This window comes from Monodelphis domestica, chromosome 2, assembly GCF_027887165.1.
Source record: "Monodelphis domestica isolate mMonDom1 chromosome 2, mMonDom1.pri, whole genome shotgun sequence".
In the NCBI taxonomy this organism is placed as follows: domain Eukaryota; kingdom Metazoa; phylum Chordata; class Mammalia; order Didelphimorphia; family Didelphidae; genus Monodelphis; species Monodelphis domestica.
The window spans coordinates 540,389,515-540,412,088 of record NC_077228.1 but is presented as its reverse complement, the minus strand read 5'-3'; the positions used below and the strand labels follow the sequence as shown (position 1 = coordinate 540,412,088).

General features: G+C 42.9%; 1 protein-coding gene across 11 annotated transcripts in view; it reads right to left on the bottom strand.

Annotated features, from left to right (window-relative positions):
- Positions 1 to 16,140, bottom strand: part of TRAF3IP1 (TRAF3 interacting protein 1) — an 89,508-nt gene extending 73,368 nt beyond the window's left edge. For all 11 annotated transcript variants that reach the window (XM_001362151.4, XM_007486038.3, XM_007486040.3 and 8 more), the window contains exons 1-3: positions 15,916 to 16,140; positions 11,882 to 11,950; positions 10,064 to 10,225 (exon numbers count right to left, since the gene is read on the bottom strand). In XM_001362151.4, the coding sequence (XP_001362188.2) occupies positions 10,064 to 10,225; positions 11,882 to 11,950; positions 15,916 to 16,038 (354 nt within the window). In that variant the 5' untranslated portion in view covers positions 16,039 to 16,140. The remainder of the gene's footprint in view (positions 1 to 10,063; positions 10,226 to 11,881; positions 11,951 to 15,915) is intronic.
- Positions 16,141 to 22,574: the final 6,434 nt, after the last annotated feature.

Genomic DNA, 22,574 nt, shown 5'->3' with positions numbered 1-22,574 from the left:
GAGAGAAAACGGGCCGGCCTCCTTTCCCCAAGATACTACCATTCATCCCTGACAGGATCCCATCATGCTTCCTTTTTTTAATTGGCACTGATTTTTCTTCTTCACCCCACTGAAGAAAAGAAAAACCCAGCCCTGGGGACCAGTTTGGCAAGCCCAGTCAAAGCCACCCTCACACCAACCCTGACTTCACATATGGGCCTCGTTCTGCCTGTGGCCCTTCAAACTTCCTATCTAAAAGTATCCTCCGGCTGCAGCTGATTCTTGCTCATAAGTCAACCTGACAGGAATGAAACTTGGGAAAAGAAAGGTCAGATGGAGTCCAACTAGATCCCTGCCCTCAACGTGATGCTTCTTCCTCAGGGCTCTTGGCCAGCCAATGGTCTCAGCAGTGAGGTCAGAGCCTGTTCCAACACTTCCATTCTCAGCTGTCTCCATTAATGTGCTGGACAGCAGAAGCTCACCAGGTAAAGGCTGTCTCTCAAGGCTGGGATGTCCCTGGGACAAGCTTACCCTGAGGAGCTATTGAACTGTTTGCCTTCAGGGCCTCAGCTTATGATGGTGCCTCGACAAGAGGACTTCTAGCCTTTGGAGTCTGTACTCAAAACCTCCAAGGCTGCCTGGTTTCTGCCTCAGGCCCCTAGCTCTATCAGCCTGGAGGCCTAGCTCTTAACTCAAGGCCTCTCAGAGATCTCCATTACTTCCTGGACACCAGCTTCCTCCAGGGCTGCCTGAGAGGGTCATAGCTGGGGAGGTGAGAAGACCAACATAAATGGTCAAGGCTATGGGGATGGTGCAGAGGCCCTCCCTAAAGCTGGAAGGGCACACACCCAGGAAACACTGCTCAATCTCGCAGGCAACAAGCAGTGAACTGATTCAGTCCCTGCTCTGTCTCTGGTTCTGTGCTTGGCTCTGGGGTGACAATGAAATAGCCCCTGACCCCCAAGAACCTGCCATTCTAAGAGCATCTCAGAGGCACAGCTCTTCTAGGGGCTCTGAGCCTCCCTCTCTCCTTGGCCTCTGATCAAGTACAACATGCCCACACTCACCAAGGCAGGCAACTCAGAAACAAGACTGGAGTGAGGGAAGAGAAAAACACTCAAAGCAAAAAGTTCTCCGGGCTTCACTCCCTAAAGCCAGAGCAGAGGACACCCAACTTTCAGTTGTCCTAGGTTGAGTATTTAAGAGGGTAAGGGACTTGTCTCTGCACAACTGAAGCAGTCTGGGCTCCCCTCTGACTCAGCTTAGCCCCAGCTCCAGAACTGAAATGGGATCAAAGGTGGGAGAAAGGCTAGAGAATCAGCATCTGGGCACATACTCCCAAAGCTTCCTAATCACAATGGTCTATCATCAGGATTCTGCTGCCTCTAGAAAAAAAGATCCTCAAGTCATTCAGGAAAGAGACAAATGCCACAATCCACTGCAAGGGTTTTACAAGGAGTTTCAGCAGGGACTAGGTATTGGCATCTGGGCTGTATTCTAAGACTTTGGAGTCTAGATACAGCACACTCAACTTTGACTTGAGAAGACCCAAATTCAAATCTGCCCTCAAACCCTTACTATCTGTGTGACCTGGACAAGTCACTTCACCTCTGTTTACTTCAGTTTTCTCAAAGTAAAATGGGGATAATAATAACACCTGTCTCCCAAGGTCACTGTAAGGAACAAATAAGCTAATATTCATAAAGTGGATCTTAATAAATGCTGGTGTCGAGGCGGAGTCAAGATGGTGGCTTAGGAGCAGCAATAGTTCAGACCTCTGAAAATCCTTCCTTACCGATCAAAAACTAAATGCTTCTAGGGGACTGAAGTTCAAACCTAACAACAAGACAGAGCCGGAGAACCCTCCTGCTGGACTCAATTCAAAAGGTATACCCCCCCAAAAGGCAGAATCCAAGAACACTCAGGCTTAGGGGGAAGCCAGAGGGAAGGTCCCAGGACACCCCCCGCCCACCTAGAGTGCTAAGCCTCCAGTGGCAGCAGGAACCTCTGGGTGGGCAAAGGCACTGGTCTAGAGAGTATACCTTGTGGGCAGGTCTATGCCAGGCTCAGAGCATCGAACAAAGGTGGCAGGGAAGCAGCTAGAGAAGGAGTGAATAGCTGGCACCATGGTCAGAAAGGCTGATACCCTCCATATTGCTCCAGCCTTCCAGGAGGTTTTGGCCTCAGAGCACATCCAGCCAAACCCAGCTGAACTTAATCCCATCAGAAGTCTTCAGAGCTCAGGGAAACCAAGGTCCAACACCAGTCCCTCACTGACTGCTGGACTTTAATCCAATCAAAAGCCTCCAGAGGACAGGGAAACTCAAACTCCAACACTCCTCCCCCAGAGACTTCACTGGGAGATCTGACAAAGCCCCAAGAGGGGAGACTGACAGAAAGCCCCCAAACCAAAAAACTAAGAGGAGCAAGAGTGAAGACAAATACGGAAAGCAAAGAAGGGGTAAATATGAGCAAACAACAGAAAAAGAAGAAAGAAATTACAATCAACAGCTTCTGCACAGGCAACGAACCAAGAACAAACAATACACAGGAGGAGGCAAGTAATAAAACAGAAATCCCAGCGAATTGGATACAGGCTTTGGAAGAACTCAAAATGCAATTCAAAACACAATTAAGAGAGGCTGAAGACAATTGGGGAAAGAATTTAAAAACTAAGATAAGTCATCTGGAAACAGAAAATAGTGTCTTGAAAGCCAAAATCAACCAGCTTGAAAATGAGACAAAGGAGATGAAAGATGAGGCAAACATGAAAGATGAGGCAAAGGAGATGAGAGATGAGGTAAAGAGAATGAAAGATGACCTCTAAAGAAAATCAGACCAGAAGGAAAAGGATGACCAAAAAGCCAAGGATGAAATCCAGTCTTTAAGAACCAGAATATAACTAGAATTAAGAGACCTCACAAGGCAGCAGGACACTATAAAACAAAATGAAAAGAATGAAACAATTGAGGAAAATATGAAGCATCACATTCACAAAACAGAGGATCTAGAAAATCGTTCGAGGAGAGACAATTTAAGAATCATTGGTCTACCAGAAGACCATGACAAAAGAAAAAGCCTGGACATACTACTACAGGAGATTATCCAAGAAAACTGTTCCAATATTCTAGAACAAGAAGGAAAATTGGAGATTGAAAGAATCCACAGATCACCTCCTGTACTTAATCGCCAACTGACAACACCCAGGAATGTTATAGCCAAATTCAAGAACTATCAGACCAAAGAAAAGATATTACAAGCTGCCAAAAAGAAGTCATTCAGATACCATAGAACCACAGTGAGGATAACACAGGATCTGGCTGCATCCACACTGAAGGACCGAAAGGCATGGAATATGATATTCCAGAAAGCAAAGAAACTAGGTCTACAACCAAGAATCAACTACCCATCAAAACTGACTATATTCTTACAGAGGAAAGTATGGTCATTCAACAAAATAGAAGAATTCCAAGAATTTGTAAAGAAAAGACCAGACCTGAACAGAAAATTTGATGCCCAAGCACAGAACTCAAGAGAACCATCAAAAGGTAATTAAAAAAGAGGGGGGAAAAAAAGAAAAACAAAACAAAAACCACTTTTTTTAAGAGACTCAATAAGTAAAATGATATGTATCCCTATAAGAAAAGAGCGAGAGGTCATTGGTAACTCTTAAAAACTGTTATTTTCAACCGGGCAGCTAGAAGAATTACACTTAGAGGGAACAGTGACAAACTGTATAGGATTAAATGACAAGACATAAATAGGCATGTAAATGTATGCATGCATAAATACATGTACATGTGTGTATATATATGTGTATATATATATACACATATATATACAACTAGAGCTATAAAAAAAGAGGTTAATACTAAAAGAAATAAGAAAAGAAACAAAAGGGGGTAAATTTATGTTACAAAGAAGCTCATAGTGGGAGGGGGGAGAACATCAATACACTGGAAGGGTAAAGAGGTTGGAGATAGGAAATACTCAACTCTTACATGCATTGAAATTGACCCAAAGAGGGAAGAACAATCCAACCCATTGGGGCAGAGAATAGATTTGCATCTTATAGGGGAGTAGAAGGGTAACAAACGGACTGGTGGGGAGGGAAGCAGTACAAGGGAGGAACAGGGTAGGGGGTAGTTTTAGAAAGACTGCAAGGCAAATAAGGGGGGGAATAAGAAGGGAGGGGGTAAAAAGGGAAGTAAAATAAGGGTGGGAACTAGGGAGATTGACTAAAAACAAACACTGGTGTAGAAGGAAATAGTGAAAGAAGAAAAGGCAGGACCAGGAGTAGAAATCAAAATGCTGGGAAATACAAAGCGAGTAATCATAACTCTGAATGTGAATGCAATGAACTCACCTATAAAACACAAGTGAATAGCAGAGTGGATTACAATCCAAAACCCTACCATATGCTGTTTACAAGAAACACACATAAGGAAGGTAGATACGCATAGGGTGAAGGTAAGAGTATGGAGCCAAATCTACTGGGCATCAACTGATAAAAAGAAGGCAGGACTCGCAATCATGATATCTGACAAAGCCAAAGTAAAAATAAATCTAGTTAAAAGAGATAGGGAACATAATTACATCCTGATAAAAGGCAGTATAGACAATGAGGAAATATCAGTACTCAACATGTATGCACCAAATGGCATAGCATCCAAAGTTCTAAAGGAGAAACTAGGGAAGCTCAAGGATGAAATAGATAGAAAAACTATACTGGTACTGAATCTTCCTCTATCCGAACTAGATAAATCAAACCAAAAAATAAATAAGAAAGAGGTAAGAGAAGTAAATGAAATCTTAGAAAAATTAGAGTTAGTAGATATGTAGAGAAAAATAAACAGGAACAAAAAGGAATACACCTTCTTTTCATTAGCACATGGTACATTCATAAAAATCGACCATGTATTAGGGCATAAAAACATTGCAAACAAGTACAAAAGAGCAGAAATAATAAATGCAACCTTCTCAGATCACAATGCAATGAAAATAATAATTAGTAAGGGCAAATGGAGAGGTAAATAAAAAATTAGTTGGAAATTGAACAATACAATTCTCCAAAACTGGTTAAAAAATAAATCATAGAAACAATAACTTCATTGAAGAAAATGACAATGATGAGACATCCTTTCAAAACCTATGGGATGCAGGCAAAGCAGTACTCAGGGGGAAATTTATATCCTTGAGTTCATATATTAACAAATTAGGGAGGGCAGAGGTCAATGAATTGGGCATGCAAATTAAAAAACTAGAAAGTGAACAAATTAAAAATCCTCAGATGAAGACTAAATTAGAGATCCTAAAACTCAAAGGAGAAATTAATAAAATTGAAAGTCAAAGAACTATTGATTTAATAAATAAGACTAGAAGCTGGTACTTTGAAAAAACAAATAAAATAGACAAAGTACTAGTCAGTCTAATTAAAAAAAGGAAAGAAATAAACCAAATTGACAGTATCCAAGATGAAAAAGGAGACCTCTCCTCTAATGAAGAGGAAATCAAGGCAATCATTAAAAACTATTATGCCCAATTATATAGCAACACGTATGACAATCTAGGTGATATGGATGTATACTTACAAAAATGTAAATTGCCTAGACTAACAGAGGAAGAAATAAATTACCTAAACAACCCCATATCAGAAAAAGAAATTGAAAAAGCCATCAAAGAACTCCCTAAGAAAAAATCCCCAGGTCCAGATGGATTCACAAATGAATTCTATCAAACATTCAATGAACAACTAATCCCAATATTATACAAACTATCTGACATAATAAGCCAAGAAGGAGTTCTACCAAATTCATTTTACAACACAAATATGGTACTGATCCCAAAGCCAGGCAGGTCAAAAACAGAGAAAGAAAACTATAGACCAATCTCCTTAATGAATATAGATGCAAAAATCTTAAATAGGATACTAGCAAAAAGATTCCAGCAAGTCATTACAAGGGTTATTCACTATGACCAGGTATGATTCATACCAGGAATGTAAGGATGGTTCTATATTAGGAAAACCATCTACATAATTGACCATATTAACAAGCAAACTGACAAAAATCACATGATTATCTCAATAGATGCAGGAAAAGCCTTTGATAAAATACAACACCCATTCCTATTGAAAACACTAAAAAGTATAGGAATAGAAGGGCCTTTCCTAAAAATAATAAACAGATATATATCTGAAACCATCAGCAAACATCATCTGCAATGGGGATAAACTAGAAGCCTTCCCAATAAGATCAGGAGTGAAACAAGGATGCCCATTATCATCTCTATTATTTAACATTGTACTAGAAACACTAGCAGTAGCAATTAGAGAAGAAAAAGAAATTGAAGGCATTAAAATTGGCAATGAGAAGACCAAGCTATCACTCTTTGCGGATGATATGATGGTCTACTTAAAGAATCCTAGAGAATTAGTCAAAAAGCTAGTCGAAATAATCAACAACTTTAGTAAAGTTGCAGGATACAAAATAAACCTGCATAAGTCATCAGCATTTCTCCAACCCATTTCAGCAGCAAGAATTAGAAAGAGAAATTCCATTTAAAATCATCGTAGACAATATAAAATATTTAGGAATCTATCTGCCAAGACAAACACAGGAACTATATGAATACAGCTACAAAACACTCTCCACACAATTAAAACTAGCTCTAAACAATTGGAAAAAAAAATTGATTACTCATAGGTGGGATGAGCTGACATAATAAAAATGGCAATCCTACCTAAACTTATCTATCTATTTAGTGCTATACCCATTGAACTACCAAAAAGCTTTTTTACCGAATTAGAAAAAAACATAACAAAGTTCATTTGGAAGAACAAAAGATCAAGGATAACCAAGGAAATCATGAAAAAAAATGCAAAGGAAGGAGGACTTGCAGTCCCAGATCTCAAACTATACTATAAAGCAGTGGTCATTAAAACCATTTGGTACTGGCTAAGAGACAGAAAGGAGGATCAGTGGAATAGACTTGGGGTAAATGACCTAAGCAAGACAGTCTATGATAAGCCCAAAGAGCCCAGTTTTGGGGACCAAAACCCACTATTTGATAAAAACTGCTGGGAAAATTGGAAGACAATATGGGAGAGATTAGGTTTGGATCAATATCTCATACCCTACACCAAGATAAAAACAGACTGAGTGAATGACCTGAATATAAAGAAGGAAACTATAAGCAAATTAGGCGAACACAGAATAGTATTCTTGTCAGATCTATGGGAAAGGAAAGACTTTAAAACCAAGCAAGGGCTAGAAAAAAAATCACAAAATGTAAAATCAACAATTTTGATTATATCAAATTAAAAGTTTTTGTACAAACAAAACTAATGCATCCAAAATTAGAAGGGAAGCAACAAATTGGGAAACAATCTTAATTACAAAAACTTCTGACAAAGGTCTAATTACTCAAATTTACAAAGAGCTAAGCCAATTGTACAAAAAATCAAGCCATCTTCTAATTGATAAATGGGCAAGGGACATGAATAGGCAATTTTCAGTTAAAAAAATCAAAACTATTTAAAAGCACATGAAAAAGTGTTCTAAATGGGGTGGGGAGAGAGGAAAAGAAAATGATCTTTGTTTCCAATGAATAATGTTTGGAAATGACCAAATAAAATAATGTTAAAAAAAAAGTAAATCTCTTATAATCAGAGAAATGCCAATCAAAACAACTCTGAGGTATCACCTCACACCTAGCAGATTGGCTAACATGACACCAAAGGAAAGTAATGAATGCTGGGGGGGATGTGGCAACGTTGGGACATTAATTCATTGCTGGTGGAGTTGTGAATTGATCCAACTATTCTGGAGGGCAATTTGGAACTATGGCCAAAGGGTGCTAAAAAACTGTCTGCCCTTTGATCCAGCCATAGTACTGCTGGGTTTGTACCCCAAGGAAATAATAAGGAAAAAGACATGTACGAGAATATTCATAGCTGCGCTCTTTGTGGTGGCATAAAATTAGAAAATGAGGGGATGCCCTTCAATTGGGAAATGGCTGAACACATTGTGGTATATGTCGGTGATGGAATGCAAAAAGGAATAACAAAGTGGAAGAATTCCATAGAGACTTGAACAACCTCCAGGAAGTGATGCAGAGTGAGAGGAGTAGAACCAGGAAAACATTATACACAGAGACCGATACACTGTGGTACAATCGAATGTAATGGACTTCTCCATTAGTGGCAATGCAGTGATCCTGAACAACTAGGAGGAATCTACGAGAAAAACCACTATCCACATGCAGAGGAAACACTATGGGAGTAAAAACACCAAAGGAAAACAACTGCTTGAATACATGGGTCAAGGGGATATGGCGGGGGATGGAGACTCTAAATGAACATCCTGGTGCAAACATTAACAACATGGAAATAGTTTCTGATCAAGGACACAAGCAATACCCAGTGAAACTGCATGTGGGCTGTGGAAAGGGTGGGTGGAAGGGAGGGAGGAAAATAATGTGATTATTGTAACCAAGGAATAATCTTCTAAATTGACTAAATAAACTAATTCAAATGGAAGAAAAAATAATAAATGCTGGTTCCCTTCCTCCCTTTGAAACGGGAAAATCCTAGGAACATTGGTTAGATAACAGAGACGCAGTCACAGTTTCTCCTCCTCATCGTCCAATCTCTGTTCCCTTTCCAGGTTCCTTCTTCCTCCCCTCCTCCTGACAGATCAACAGTGAAACTTATAGAGGTTATGCCTATTTAGCCTGGACTAGTGAAGATGAGGGAGGCCTGACTCAGGGGAGAAGATGAGGTTAACACTCTTTCCAGGCAGTCTGATCCAGTAAAAGGCATAGTCAGAACCTCCAGTCTTCAGGAGCCCGGGGGCCAACAGAGCCTTAGGCAAAACTGGAAAGCTAGACACTCTACATTGTTTACCCTGTGACACTATTTCTTCTCCCTTACTTTCCTTCTGATTGTCCAAAGGCCACCCCGGTGAACCTATGGCATGGGTGCCAAAGATGGCATGCAAAGAGCTCTTGGTGGGCACTTGGCCACCCTTCTCCCCCCCCCCCCCCAAGAGTTCCTTACTAGAAAGGCAGCGGGACTGGTGGGGCTGCTCTCCTCCCCCTCTCTACTGTACCTGATGACATTTTTTTCATACCACCCTCCCTCTGCCCAGCAGCCCAATGGGAGTACACAGGGCAAAAGGGGCAGCTCACAGGCAGCAGAATTCGAGAGGAGCAGAGTGCTTGGGCCACGCCCCCCCCTCTACACTCACTGAGGACACTCCTCATTTCACCCACCCCTGTGCCCAGCTGCCCAATGGGAGAGCTTTCTCCCTTTCCTGTGTGGGGTAAAGGGGAAGCAGGGCACTCAGTCTCTGAGGGGGGAAGGCAGGCATAGCACTGAGTCTAGAGGGGTGGGGTCTGGCACCACATCTCTAAAAGGTTCACCATCATTGACTCGACTTTTCCTTGCTAGTGGCAGATAACTCTGATTTCCAGTGTCATTGTCAGATTATCTAATTACAGTAACTGACACCAATTACAATGGCCAAACTTGGCCCTAGGGAAAAGTGAAAGCCAGCCTCTACTGGCCTTTGAAAGTGGAGTCTCAAGGTATTTAACCATTAGGGAAGAAGGGCAGGATATATTTGGCAATGAAGATGATAACTAAAAATACGTCAATCCAATATCAATTAATAATGAAAAAGTAACTCACACTGAGATATGAGACTTAGTCTAGAACTGTAAAATGGGAATAATAATAGGCATTTATGTAATAGTTTCAGTAAATGAATGGATTTCTAACTGATGGAATTTTTAGGAAGACTGCTTTTTAGGCAGGCAACCTGCCTGAGCTTCCAGGCTGCCACTGTTCCCTTACCTCATCTACCAGGGAATCAAAACAAGAGAATAAGGCCTTCACCTACCCACCCTCCTTGCCCCCACCACCTCAACTTTGGAAATGATGCAGCAGAAATGGAAGGATTCCATGGATAGCAACGTGGGAGCCAGAAATTGAGGAATGAAAAGGGCAAACAGGTAATGCCACAAAACTCTTCTTTCTTACACTCATGTTCTTGATGCTTGTAACTTCCTTGTGAAGTATTACCTTATTGAGACAGCATTTTCCAATTGCCTGGAGGAGCTCATTCGTTCTTTCTGGTTCATGTCCTGCCACAATCCGTGCTGGTTTCACAGATAATGGTTCTCCTGAAACCATTATCACAACATCTATGGTTTTCTGAAGGAAGCTAATTTTTGCATCTTTATCCTGAAAAGTTGAAATATAAAATACAATATTTATGCTCATCATTTATGTTGGCTTCGCACTGATAAAGTTCTCATTTTTAATATGCATGGCTAAGAAGGAAATCACTTCATCTTTACAAATGCTGGATATCTCTGTAAATAAATCAAAATTATTCCATTCAATCCATTCTAGGACTGAGTTGAACTCCTAACAGAAAGCTTTGCAACACCAGCCTCATTCCTATGGGAACGTCAACAAGGCACTCTTCTCAGGAGACCAAGGTCACTGGGAGTTACTTAATCTCAGAATATAATCCTTGGACAAATACTGGAGCCAGCCTAAGAGCCAGGCCCAGTGTTGCATGAAAACCAGCTGAGCTCAGTCCTGGAGACAGTCTTAAGTTGCTCTTTGCCCCCCAGAGCCCATCTTGTGAACCCAATAACCAATATCCTGGTGCTATCACTGAGTGGCAAATCACCGACTCCCAAGATCTCCCCCAAAATCAGAGCTGCTGGTGACCAAAGACAATAGTGAGTGGCCTGCTATGAGATGCTGGCATTGGAAGGAGGTGGGCTGACTGCCACACCAGTGATGCCCAGCTGAAGGAGACTTTAAGGCTGCATTTTGACTTACCAAGTATATATTTTCCCTTAATAATCAACAATACATATTAAGGCATATGGATTTCATAAAAGCTAAAGAGAGAACTTTTCAAAGGGTCTACCAGAATAATATGTGTACTAACTAGTCCTTGCTGATTTCATTACAAAGCATAGCAATAAGGCCATTTGCAAATACATGATTTCATTAGCATGGGATCTGCCAGGGAGGGAAAACTAAAAATCAGGATAAGACTTAGTAAGTCAATTTGGGGGAGTTGCCTGAGACTCTGAGAAGCTGAAGGAGAGATTTGACCAGAATCACACAGCTAGTACAGGCCAAAGGTAGATTTTTGAACAGAGAGGCTGTCTTGATTCCATATACGGAACGTTCCCCAGGTCAAACTCCCTCTCCAATGATCTCATATGGTACAAAATCAGAAATCTACTCTCTTATAATAAACAAGATTGAGAATGAAATAGAGTTCCAAATAATTTAGAAATAGGATTGTGTTCTCCAATCCAATTGTCTTTGCCTGAAGAAAACTATTTCCCCAATTTTTATTGTTTTGTTGTTTATACAATGAACCCTATAAGACTTCAGTAGTATCTGTATTAAAGGACTAATAAAGAACTGAGGGATGTAATACATATAAAATGGGTATTTGGGAAAGTAATGTATACCAAACTCTTCCCAAGACAAGATAAACTATAGCTCCAGAGTCGCTGTATCCAAAATCAAAGTAAAATAAATTGCTACTTTTACTGATGTCATCTTAACAATCTCTTAGCCAAAGGTAAACCTGTCTCTAGGCCTGGCTCTCAATCCACTGAGCCACCTAGCTGCCCCTAAAAGGAGGTTTGTAAGGAGACATTTTTGCCAACTCAATTTGCCATTCAATTATCATTTTTCTCTCCAAAATGGAAGAACTAAAATTTTTTTGTCAGACTATTATGCAAAGAGCAACCTTTTTATCCACAAGATGTGTGAATGGCTTTATACTTAAGAAAAGGGGTAGGGGAAGAGGGAGAAAAACTATTAACATCAGCCAAGGCAGGGCAATATTCTCAAACGTACCTTAACATTATCAGATTTCATCTCAGAATCTGAGTAGAGTCCCTTCATGAAACCAGTCATTCTAATTACCTTCAAAACATAAAGAAAAGGTCAATTATTATCACATCAGAATATATCATCATTCTGTATCTAGTAAGAGGCTTAAATTAAATCCCCAAAAGCTTTAGGTCTTTCCTTTATCTATTTGCAATTGGATATATAACCAATACTTCAAACAGTCTCATCACTACTACAAGAATTCAGCTTGACTGAAGAAAAAGATGCTGGGTCAGATTCATGAATGCAAAATATCGATGATTTGCACGAACAGATGCAACCTGAAGTAAACTGAACCAGGAAAATAATATAAACAATGACTACACTATAAACTAAAAGAACTAAGGAAAAAAGAGATAGTAAGAGGGAAGGAAGGAGAGAAGGGGGAAAGAGGGAAGGAGAAACTAAACACTATGTAACTAAGCTTGACCCCATAGAAAGGTTAAACAAAATGCTATGTCCTTTCACTGCAGAGGTGGGAACAATGGGAACTGAATGCTACAAGATATAGTTAATATGTTAGCTTGTTAATTTGTTACCCTTTCTTTTTAGTCTTTATCACAAAGAATAAATAGCTCAATAGACAGAAAAAGGATAAAACAACAACAAAATTTGCTGTAAAAAACAAAATGGATGGGATAGAATCAAACTGGACCAGTGATGTCATTGGTATAAGAAACTCTTGATTAAGGACATGCCCCTAATCAATGCAAGTCTGTGCCTTCTCTGCAACTTAAGAGTTGCCCTGAGTACTGAGGAGCACATAGACGGCAAGGCTCCTCCTGGTTTCAGGCCAGCTCTCTATCTGTCATACCATACTGCCTCTGAGGACAAAAACAGAGAACACTGATAAAAATAAGATAAAAACACGTTAACCTTTTTTTAGCAGTCTTAAGTAACTGTCTTCTGATAATTTACATCGATTTTATCAAAAAGTTTTTTCAGTACCTAAATGGTTCTAGCATATTAAAGAAAATGATGGACAACTCACCTGGCCCCTGTCAGATGCAACAATGATCAAAATGTCTCCAGGGCCAGGGGTAAAGCCTCTCTAGAAAAGTCATGAATACAAACCACTGAGGACAAAATTCCTTAGAGATTGAAATCCAAATTAGTGGAGATTACCCACCCTGGCAGATAAGGTCCTAGATTCTGCCCATATTCAAAGATGTTTTCTTCATTTGGGATGCTAGAAGGGTTAAGATCTGAGTTTCCTGGCCACAGGGAATTTCTTTTGTGGAGACTCCCTCCACTAAGGAAGTTGATATTTTTATCTTGAATTTATATATTTATACAATCTCAAAGTTGAGATGGGGGGGGGGGTGAAACTTGCCCAGAGTCACAGAGTTCATATGTTAGAGGCAAGACTTGAACTCAGGTCTTCCCAATTCCATGGCTTGAACTGTAGTTAGCAAGTCATGGCAAATATATCATTCCACAGGTAGATACAATGACTAGGAATGAGACTGACAGAAGATGAGAATGGAAGAAAGACCAGGGTCAACAGTTCTTTCCTCTGATTCCCCCATCTTCCATCACACCACAGAGCTGTCTTGCTTCCCCATGAACACTCAAATCCTTTTGCTCATTTCCATGACTTCAACCAATGAGCCCACGAAGGTCAGACCAGAAGCAGGAGCCCTCAGAGGATCTTAGAGGTCAGCTAATCACCTCCTAAGCAAGACTGTCTCCACTATGTAATATATCCCCATACCAACACCTAACTCTTGCTTGAAGATACTCCCCCTTCTCGTCCGGAGGCAACCTGGAGAAAGCTCCAGTTGTTAGCAACTTTGTCCTCACACCCAATCCCAAATCTCCTCAGGGTCCCGCTCTTACGCGGGTCCCTGTGCTACCCTCTGGGAGAATCAGGACAAGGCTAAGCCTTTCGATAGGCCAGAGTCCTCCTCCTCCCCAGCCAGTTTTACAGAGGGGCACTCCAGGCTCAGGGAGTTCGGCTCAATAGCATAAAGACTGAATAGCCCAGGCAGAGCTCTCGATCAATAAGCGATGAAGAAGGGCTGAATGCAGGAGCCACTGACAATACACTCACAGCATTCAGAGCTGGCTGAAGGGTGGAGGACGCCAGACTATGACTGTAAGGGCCCAGAGGAAGAATCAAAGGGGACTCAAACAGGAGGGACTGGGTGGATAACGGTAGCATTAGTGGAAATTAGGAAGTCGGAAAGGGACGTTATATTCAAATACATGTGAGTGGTCTTATGAAGTAGTGAATTAGGTGGACTTTGTCGTGCATTTTTTCCGCCGAGAGTAACAATATGACCCGTCTGGATGCTTTTTCTCTTCAAAGGGGTCCACGCTGGAAAAGGTTGGGCATCCTCAGGCTATACCACAGTGCAGTGAACTGGGGTTCATTCACGGACTGAAGGAACCAAACTAGAATCAATGAATGGACAGACCCCTGCAGGCTTTCGGGAGGCCTCTAGGTGGAGCTGAAGGGCTCCGCACGTGACTCTGGGCCATTGGCCCTTCTGATGACTTCCATGAATCACAACTAACTGGAGAGAACATGAAGCCGGGCCATGCTGCCGGGCAGTGCCAGGCGCTCCTAAACCTCCATCACAGCCAAAGCTGCCATCCCGAACCGAATGCTTTTACATAACCAAACCAACCAATCCAGAGTGTGCAGCACTATTTGAATGCATCTTATCCCTCCCACTGCATGAAACAGATCCACAAAACCTGCTCCTCTTCCCAGGTTCTCTGCGGGTTGCTGATGGCCAAGGTGTGAATTCGGTTTCTTTCAGGCAAACACAAAGGCTCTCTTTACTTTCTAGACTGCCTCTTCCACAGTAGCGGAATACTTGGGACAGAAATACTATCTATAGCCAGTAACAGCTGATGGACAAAATGTCGCGTTCTCCTCTAATGTGCCCAAAGTATATAGTCAAGTGGCACTTCTACAGGATACAGGATTTTTCAGAATACGAGTCCCCCCCTTGGGTCGGTTTTTCAAAAACCTACAAAGAAAGTTCGCACTGAAGCATGAGGATATTCGTATTAGCCAAGGAATATGAGAGCAAAGAGAACAGCCTGAACTCTGGCAGTTAAGGGCACTCCTGCTTGCTGGGAAGAGCTCATCCTGCCTCCCACCAGAGGGAAGCCCGGCAGGCCTCCATGGCAACCCCCACAAACCAAAGGGCTTGAGCTGCCATTGCCTGCAGCTGGAAATCCAGAGGAATCTCAGATTCTTTGAAGCAGGAGGCTAGCAAGAGCTCCCAGGTCAGCACTCAGTAATAAAACGGGCCCCTGCTGGGCATGTGAGAAAGGAAACCTGGTGGAAGAGGCTTGGCCAGCCCTGGCCACCACCCGTCACCCAGAAGCCCTGTGTGGCTCCACTGGGGCAGCAGGAAGGCCTGAAGGGAAGTCACTGACACGAGGGGGTGTGGAGCCAGAGAAGGGCCTCCAAAGTGGCCTGCCCTGGGCTCAGCTGAGGGGAAGCTCCTCCCCCCTTCCCCACCCAGCTGTGCCCCTGAGCGCTGGCAGCTGTAGCTCATCCAGGCTGTCCCCCGTAGCCAGTGCAGATGTCAGGGCGGGTTCGGGGGGCACCGGGGACAGTTAGGGGGAGTCGGCCACAATCTGCTTCGCTCTGCAGCGGCCCTAGGCTTGTCCTTCCTTCTCCAGCGAGTCTGGGACGCTGGGCTGGTAGCTGAGCACTCACAGCAGGTGCCCCCCACCTGCCACCCTCGGCCGGGGGGACCACGCTTTCCAATTGAGGTGCCCGGCACTTAGGGGTGGGGGGGGGTCCGGAGCGCCGGAGGCCTCAAGTGTAACCCTCGCACCGACCCTCACTCCCCACCCCCCTAGCAGCATTCAGGAGGCTCCTCCTGGAGGCTCCGCGAGGGCAGCCGGTCCCCGACCCGCCCCCAGGGGCGGCCGCGGAGGCTGCGAACTGCATGGCAGAGGAAGCTCCCCGGCCCAGGAGGTCCTAGTAGCCCCGAACCCCGCCCCCGAGCCTTCTCAGCCAGGGCCCGCACCTCCGTGATGATATCGTGCAGGTAGCGGAACGGGGGCTTGCTCAGCAGCTTCTCCGTCAGTGGTGGCTTCTTGATCACCTTCCCCAGAGCGTCCTGCGTGCGCTTCACCACCGAGGCGTTCATGGCGGCTCCGGCCCCGGCCCGGCCCCCTCAGGCCGCCGCCGCCCGGCCCCGCCGCTCCCGCCGCCCCCGCCGCCGCGGCCACCGAGCTCGCCGGCCCATCCCACAATGCACTGCGCTCTGCAACGACGCCTGCGCGTACTCGCGGCGTTCCGTCGCCAGGCGCGCGCCGCCCTAGCAACGGGCAACAAGTCGCCGCCGCCTCTGGCGTCACGTCCCCGCCCCCTCGCCGTCCAATCCAGATTGTGGTCTCGGATGTCCCCGCCCCCAGAGGCTGCCTGCGGCCCCAGCCGCCCGCCTTCCCCACCCGCGCTTTAGACCCGCCCCCACCCTCTAGCCTAATCCCCGCCCCTCATGGCAACCCGCCCCGTATGGACTGGCCCCACCCACTACATTTTCCCGCCCAACCACCCGGGCTCTAGCCCCACCCCTGGACGGTGTTCCGGAGCGCTCCGGGCCTGCTTGGTTCCGCCCATCCTCAGGCTCCGCAGCTTCCTCAACCTGCGACACAGATGCCTCATCCCCGTCCGCTCCCTAGTTAGCCCAGGCCTGTCTGTCTCCAGCAGCCAGGATCCACCTCCTTCCCCACCCACTGCCCGTCTCGCCTCCACAACCAGGGCCTGGGCCCCGCCCCTAGGGCGGTGCTGTCACGGAGTTAGGCTTCTCTCTAGTCCCGCCCCCTCTTCTTTTCCCAGTCTTGTTCCTCAGCCCCTCCTCCCTCTAAACTCTCTCCTCTCCTTCCTCCCTCTTTCTCTCCCTCCTCATTTCTCCTCTCTCTCTTCCAGTGTCATTCTCGCGTCCTTCCTTTTGTCTCCCTTCTCCACCTTTCCTGCCCCTTGCCTCCCCTATCTCCCATCTTCTGGCGTAATAGAGAGGAACTACAGAGGAAGACCTGAGGCTAATGTTCCATCTCAGGCTTGCTCCCTGTGTGCCGCTGGGTATGCCACTGAGCATCCCTGGACTTCAGTGTCCTTCTTTGTAAAATAAGAGGAAAGGACAAGATGGTCCCTGAGTCCTCTTCTTTCAAGGGATCCTCTAGGATATTTTGCTCTGCTATCCTTTTCCCTTCTTCGCCCTCTTCCTGCCCTCTTCTTTGTCCATTTCCCTGAATTCTCCCACATCCTTCTGCCCTTATTCTCTCCACTCCTCCCTCCTTCATGCTTTCTTTTACTAAATCATCTCTATTTTCCTCCTCCCTTTTCCCCTCTTTCCTTCTGTTCTCCTTCCCTCTTTTTTTCAAACTGTTCATTTCTGTCTTAGAATCAATACTGTGTATTGGCTTCAAGGCAGAAGAGTGGTAAGGGTAGACAATGGGGGTCAAGTGACTCACTCAAGGTCGCACAACCAGGCAGTAACTGAGGCCAGATTCAAACCCAGAACTTCCCAACTCCAGGCCTGGCTCTCTATTCCCTGAACCCCCCAGCTGACCCTTTTTGTCCCCTCTGTGTCGTCTTTCCCTTTTCTGCTTTCTTCCTCCTTCCCTCTCTTATTCTTCTCCCTCTGTCCTGCTCTTCTCTTCTCTATTCTCTTCCCCTTCTTCTCTCTCTAATTTTTTCTCAAATTTCTCTTTATTCATCCCTTCTTCTTACTACTCTGTCCTCACTTCTCTCCTAAGACTAGGACTTTACCACTCCCTTACTTGACATATTTGAAGCAGGTGAGGGTGAGGGTCAGATTAGAAAATTGCTTCACCACCCTTTAAAGTAAATAATGAAATGTTTTGCCCTAACACACATCTCAATTTTCCCTCTGTGTGGAAAAAGGACAGGTCCAAACAAATCAAAAGAGAAATAAGGGGCAGCTACATGGCACAGTGGATGGAATGCCAGGCCTGGAGTCAAGAGGACTTGTGCTGAGATACACCCTAGCTCTGTGACCCTGGACAAGTCATTTATCCCTGATTGCCTAGCCCTTTTCATTCTTCCGTCTTAGTACTGATACCAAGACAGAAGGTAAAGGTTGAGAGAAAGACACAGAGAGAGAGGGAGATAGAGAAAAAGAGAAAGAGGGAGGGAATGAGATGGAGGGAGGGAGAGAGAGAGAAAGAGAGAGAGGGGGGGAGAGAGAGAGGAGAGAGAGAGAGAGAGAGAGAGAGAGAGAGAGAGAGAGAGAGAGAGAGAGAGAGAGAGAGAGAGAGAGAGAGAGAGAGAGAGAGAGAGAGAGAGAAGGAGGGAGAAAGAATTAAAGTTTTAAAAATTTTGTTAAAAAGCAAATGAAGGCAGCTAAGTGGCTTAGTAGATTGAGAGCCAAGCCTAGACACAGAAAGTCCTAATTTCAAATATAGCCTGAGATACTTCCTAGCTGTTGTAAGAATTGGAATAATATTTTTACCCAGATATATATTTTATGAAGTTTATTAGGAAGGGTAGACAATCCTTGCTCTAAGTAACCTGACCACATGGTCCCTAGCCTGACTGTCTTTCCTCCTTCCCTCTCACCTGCCTGCTCTGTTCCTGACTTCTTCCTTCTCTTCTCTATTCTCTCTCTCTCAAGCCCCAAAGCCTTGACTTTTCTTGATGTATAGCACGTAGAGGGACGCAAACCTGGTGCAACTGTGTTAGGTCAGGAATGCTTGATGGACAGGTCAAGCTACTCAGGAGGGGGAGGGAATGATCTTCCTTAACACAATGATTCTGATTGCTTGGCCAGAAAAAAGGCCTTCAAGTGTCCTACACCCCTAACTTCTGCACCCCTCGACATCCCTTTTTCTGGGCTACCCTGATTGGACACATGACCTCAGTCCACATCAAAGGCTAGGCTACAGGGCACCAGGAGGCACATGGGACAAGAGGGGAGCATCTTCTGGGATGCCAGGGAGATATGAGGCTTCTGTCATTCTCCCATAGTGTATATGCTCCTCTCTTATCCAGATAAGCCACAGGCCTTGTTTTTAATCCAATCAAAGGGTGGGGGCTGAATAGAACCCCATGTCACCAGAGAAACACCCAAAGACTGATCTTTGAATACTAAGAAAAGGGGTGCCAACTGGTTTTCAATTCTTATAACCCCTCCTCTCATTCTCTAGAAGACATGCTAGTCTCTCCAATGAATATCTAAATATATCAGGATTGTCTCACCACGGCACATAAGGGTCCAAAGATATTATACGTTTTGTGGAGGGTCTAACTACAATCTGTGTTTCTTAACATATTGAAAATGTTTTATAGACACATTGACAAGGAGCCTTTAGGGGAAATAGTGAATTGCCCTTTTTTGGCACAAGAGTTTTATGATTAAGATAAAATATTGGTGCATGGGAAGGGCAAGAGTGGGGTCCAACCCCACACAGTTCAGTTGATTATATCCAAAAGGCTTACTCAGAGTCTCATGAAGTGGTATCTCATTTGGGGGGGACATCCTCTATTTTTGTCATCTGTTTAGCGCAATTATAATCATGATGGTCCTCACAGCATCTTCTTCAGAAGATCTACTTTCCTGGTCCAGATTACTGACAATATCTTTCCCTGGAATTGCTTTTAAAAAAAATCTTAAACCTATGGACCATTAGGAGAACTTAAAAATCTTCCCAGAACTTCTGAGCAAAGTGTTTATCAAAAGAAATTATAGATCACCTCCAGGAGAATAAAATAAACTAAAACCTCCTATGCTGTGTGAAGACGGGATTTGGCTATATCCTGATTGTAACAATGAAGGTATTTAGCTCTTCCTTGATAGTGAAGATTAAATTGTAATCCCCTATCTATTTTTAGATCTTAATCCCCAAAGTGATAACTCAGTATTTAAAATAGATCTACCCATTTTAACTACAAAAAGGTGTTAACCAACCAAAAAAGGTGTTAACTAACTACAGAGGTATTAACTAACCACAAAAAGTATAACTAACTACAAAAGGTGTGAACACCCATTTCACACATTGAGTGGACAGTCCTGGAGAGGAACATCTGCTGTGATTGGTAGATGTAAAATTTAGGGGAGATGACACAAGAGAAAAAGATCTTTAAATAGAGGAAACAGAGGCACACAAGGATCAATCAATAGATCAAGATTCAGTCACTCAGAGGAGAGACTGGAATTAGTCACTTGGAGTTGGAGTGAAGAGAGACACTTGAGGAGAGACTGGAAGACAGACACTCAGACTTGGAGTGAAGACACTTGGCTGTGGAACTGGACCCCTGGGGGAGCTCATGCAGGACACCTCAGACTTCTTTCCTTTTAGACAGTCACTGTGGTGAGTGTAAAGGCTGACTTAGTTTCCTTGCCCTTTCTGGAGGTGTGAACCTCCGAGAAAGGGCCATCATTTGAGACTCCTTTTTCCTTAACTGGTGCCTTAGAATTTCCACCTGGCTCTGAGGAAGCCGGAGCTCTCTCTCCCTCTCTCTCTCCCCTCTTATCTCTTCCTTAATATCTTCTCTCTATTATAAAATAAACTACCATAAATTCCATTCTTCTTATTAATTCATTTTGAGATTTAGAAATTAAATCCCTGGCAATCACCAATTAAATATTCAGTCAACCAATAATAAATTTAACAGCTGGAAACTCCAGGACATACATTGATTCCAATTTAGCAATTCCACTGACAACAGATTTTCCAAACAGCAAGGGGAAAGACCTGAAAACATAAAGGCAGGGAAAGTTGAATAAAACAAGACTATCCACACTCATGAGAAACTGAAGGAGGAAAGGGAATAATGTATTCCAACAAAAAAAAAGACCCAATTATATAGTGTCTGGCCTGGATTGAAGAAGACATCTTAGTAGCTGTATGACCCTAGGCAAGTCACTTTACCTTCTTTGGCTTAGTCTCCTCATCTGTCAAATGAGTTAGCAAAGGAAACATCAAACCACTTCAATATCTGCCAAGAAAACCCCAAATGGCATCAAATAACTAGACAACGAGCAAAGAGGCAGCCCAATGTGACCTAATCTGTAAACCTGACACTGATCATTAGTGAAAAAAGATGGATGTTAAAAAAAAAAAAGCCATGCAAAATGTTCCTGGAAAGAAAACCACACCAGAGGAAATAATTGACCTTTTGGGCATTTGAAACAAAAAATACAAGAATGGTCAACAGATATAAAAAACAAGGACAACCACCAGCATAAAATGATAGAAAACAGATCATTATGAGACGTCTTTCTAAATATACATGAGTAGAAATAGGTAGAAGTTAAATAGAAATGACGGTAAAAAAACAAGTCCCAAACTTCATGGGCTAAACGTCAAAACACCTTAACTATGGATGAATCAGTGCCTATTGTTGGGTTAAATTACAAAATGAGAGGACTCATCAAGGGGATAGAGGAGGAAGAAGACAGAGGAGAATGTGTGATATATCCTAATCAAGTCAAAGTCTAGCCAGAAGACAGAATGATTCTTGTAGCTTCTCAAGAAGAAAAGAGTCTATAGGAGAGTGTGTGAGGAGTCAGAAAGAACTTCATATGCAATAGAGATACACTAGAAATCCTGGAGTAAAAAAAGGATGCCTGTTGTTTTCATTATTATTAATATAGTTCTGAAAATGCAATAGCAACTAGCAATAAGACAGAAGAAGAAAACTCAAGGTATAAATACGGGATAAAGAGAAGATAAAACTATCACTATTTGCTGATAGTATGCTGATTTACCTAAAAAATCCTAGGGAACTGGGAGAGATACTAATCAAGATAATAACTTCCATAAAGATGTGGGCCACAAAACCACACAAAAACCAACATTTCTCTAGAATAATAGCAAAAACCAAAAGGCAAAAATAGAAAGGGTAATCCCCTTCAAATAACAACAAAATACATAAGGCATTTGGAGAGCAATCTACTGAATCACACAACTGCTTGTACAAATTCAATGACAAAATACTCCTTACAGACATGAAGAAATAAATCTTAAATCTCTAAAGAAATATTCAGTGATCATGTCTCAACAATACTAATATATTTTAAGTGTCAGTATTACCAAAATTAGTTTAAGCTTTTAATGCCATACAAATGAAATTTATGAAAGGAATACTTATAGAACTCAAATAGCATTTATAGGTAAATAAATATATACTATATGAAAGACATTATTATCTAAAATTCAATATCTATTGGGGAGTGACTTTTGGTTACATATATGTATACATTCATTTACATATTATCTGCTTATAGATTACACAAACATCATCTATAACTATATAACTTATACTCTGTGTAATATGTAACACATTAATATTGGCTATATTTAATAATCCATCTGTAATAGTTAACATTATATATAAACACATATATACAATGTATAAAGCCAAAAGTAATTCCTTCATAGATTAGTGCCAAGGGAGATGAATAAGTCCTTGGAAGAACAACCATATCAGAGAATGTTTCAAATCAGTAAGAGCAAGGGAAATGCTCATAAAAAACAAGCAACTCTTGGAAGTTCCATCTCGTTATCTGAATTTGGTAAAGATGATAAAAGCTGGGAGAAAATGTTGAAGGGGTTATGGGAGGATAAGGAGCCATGCAGCATTGGTGGAGCTATGCTTTAATATAATAGTTTTAGAAAGAAATTTGAAGTTATGCAAACAACGATATCAAAGCGCTCA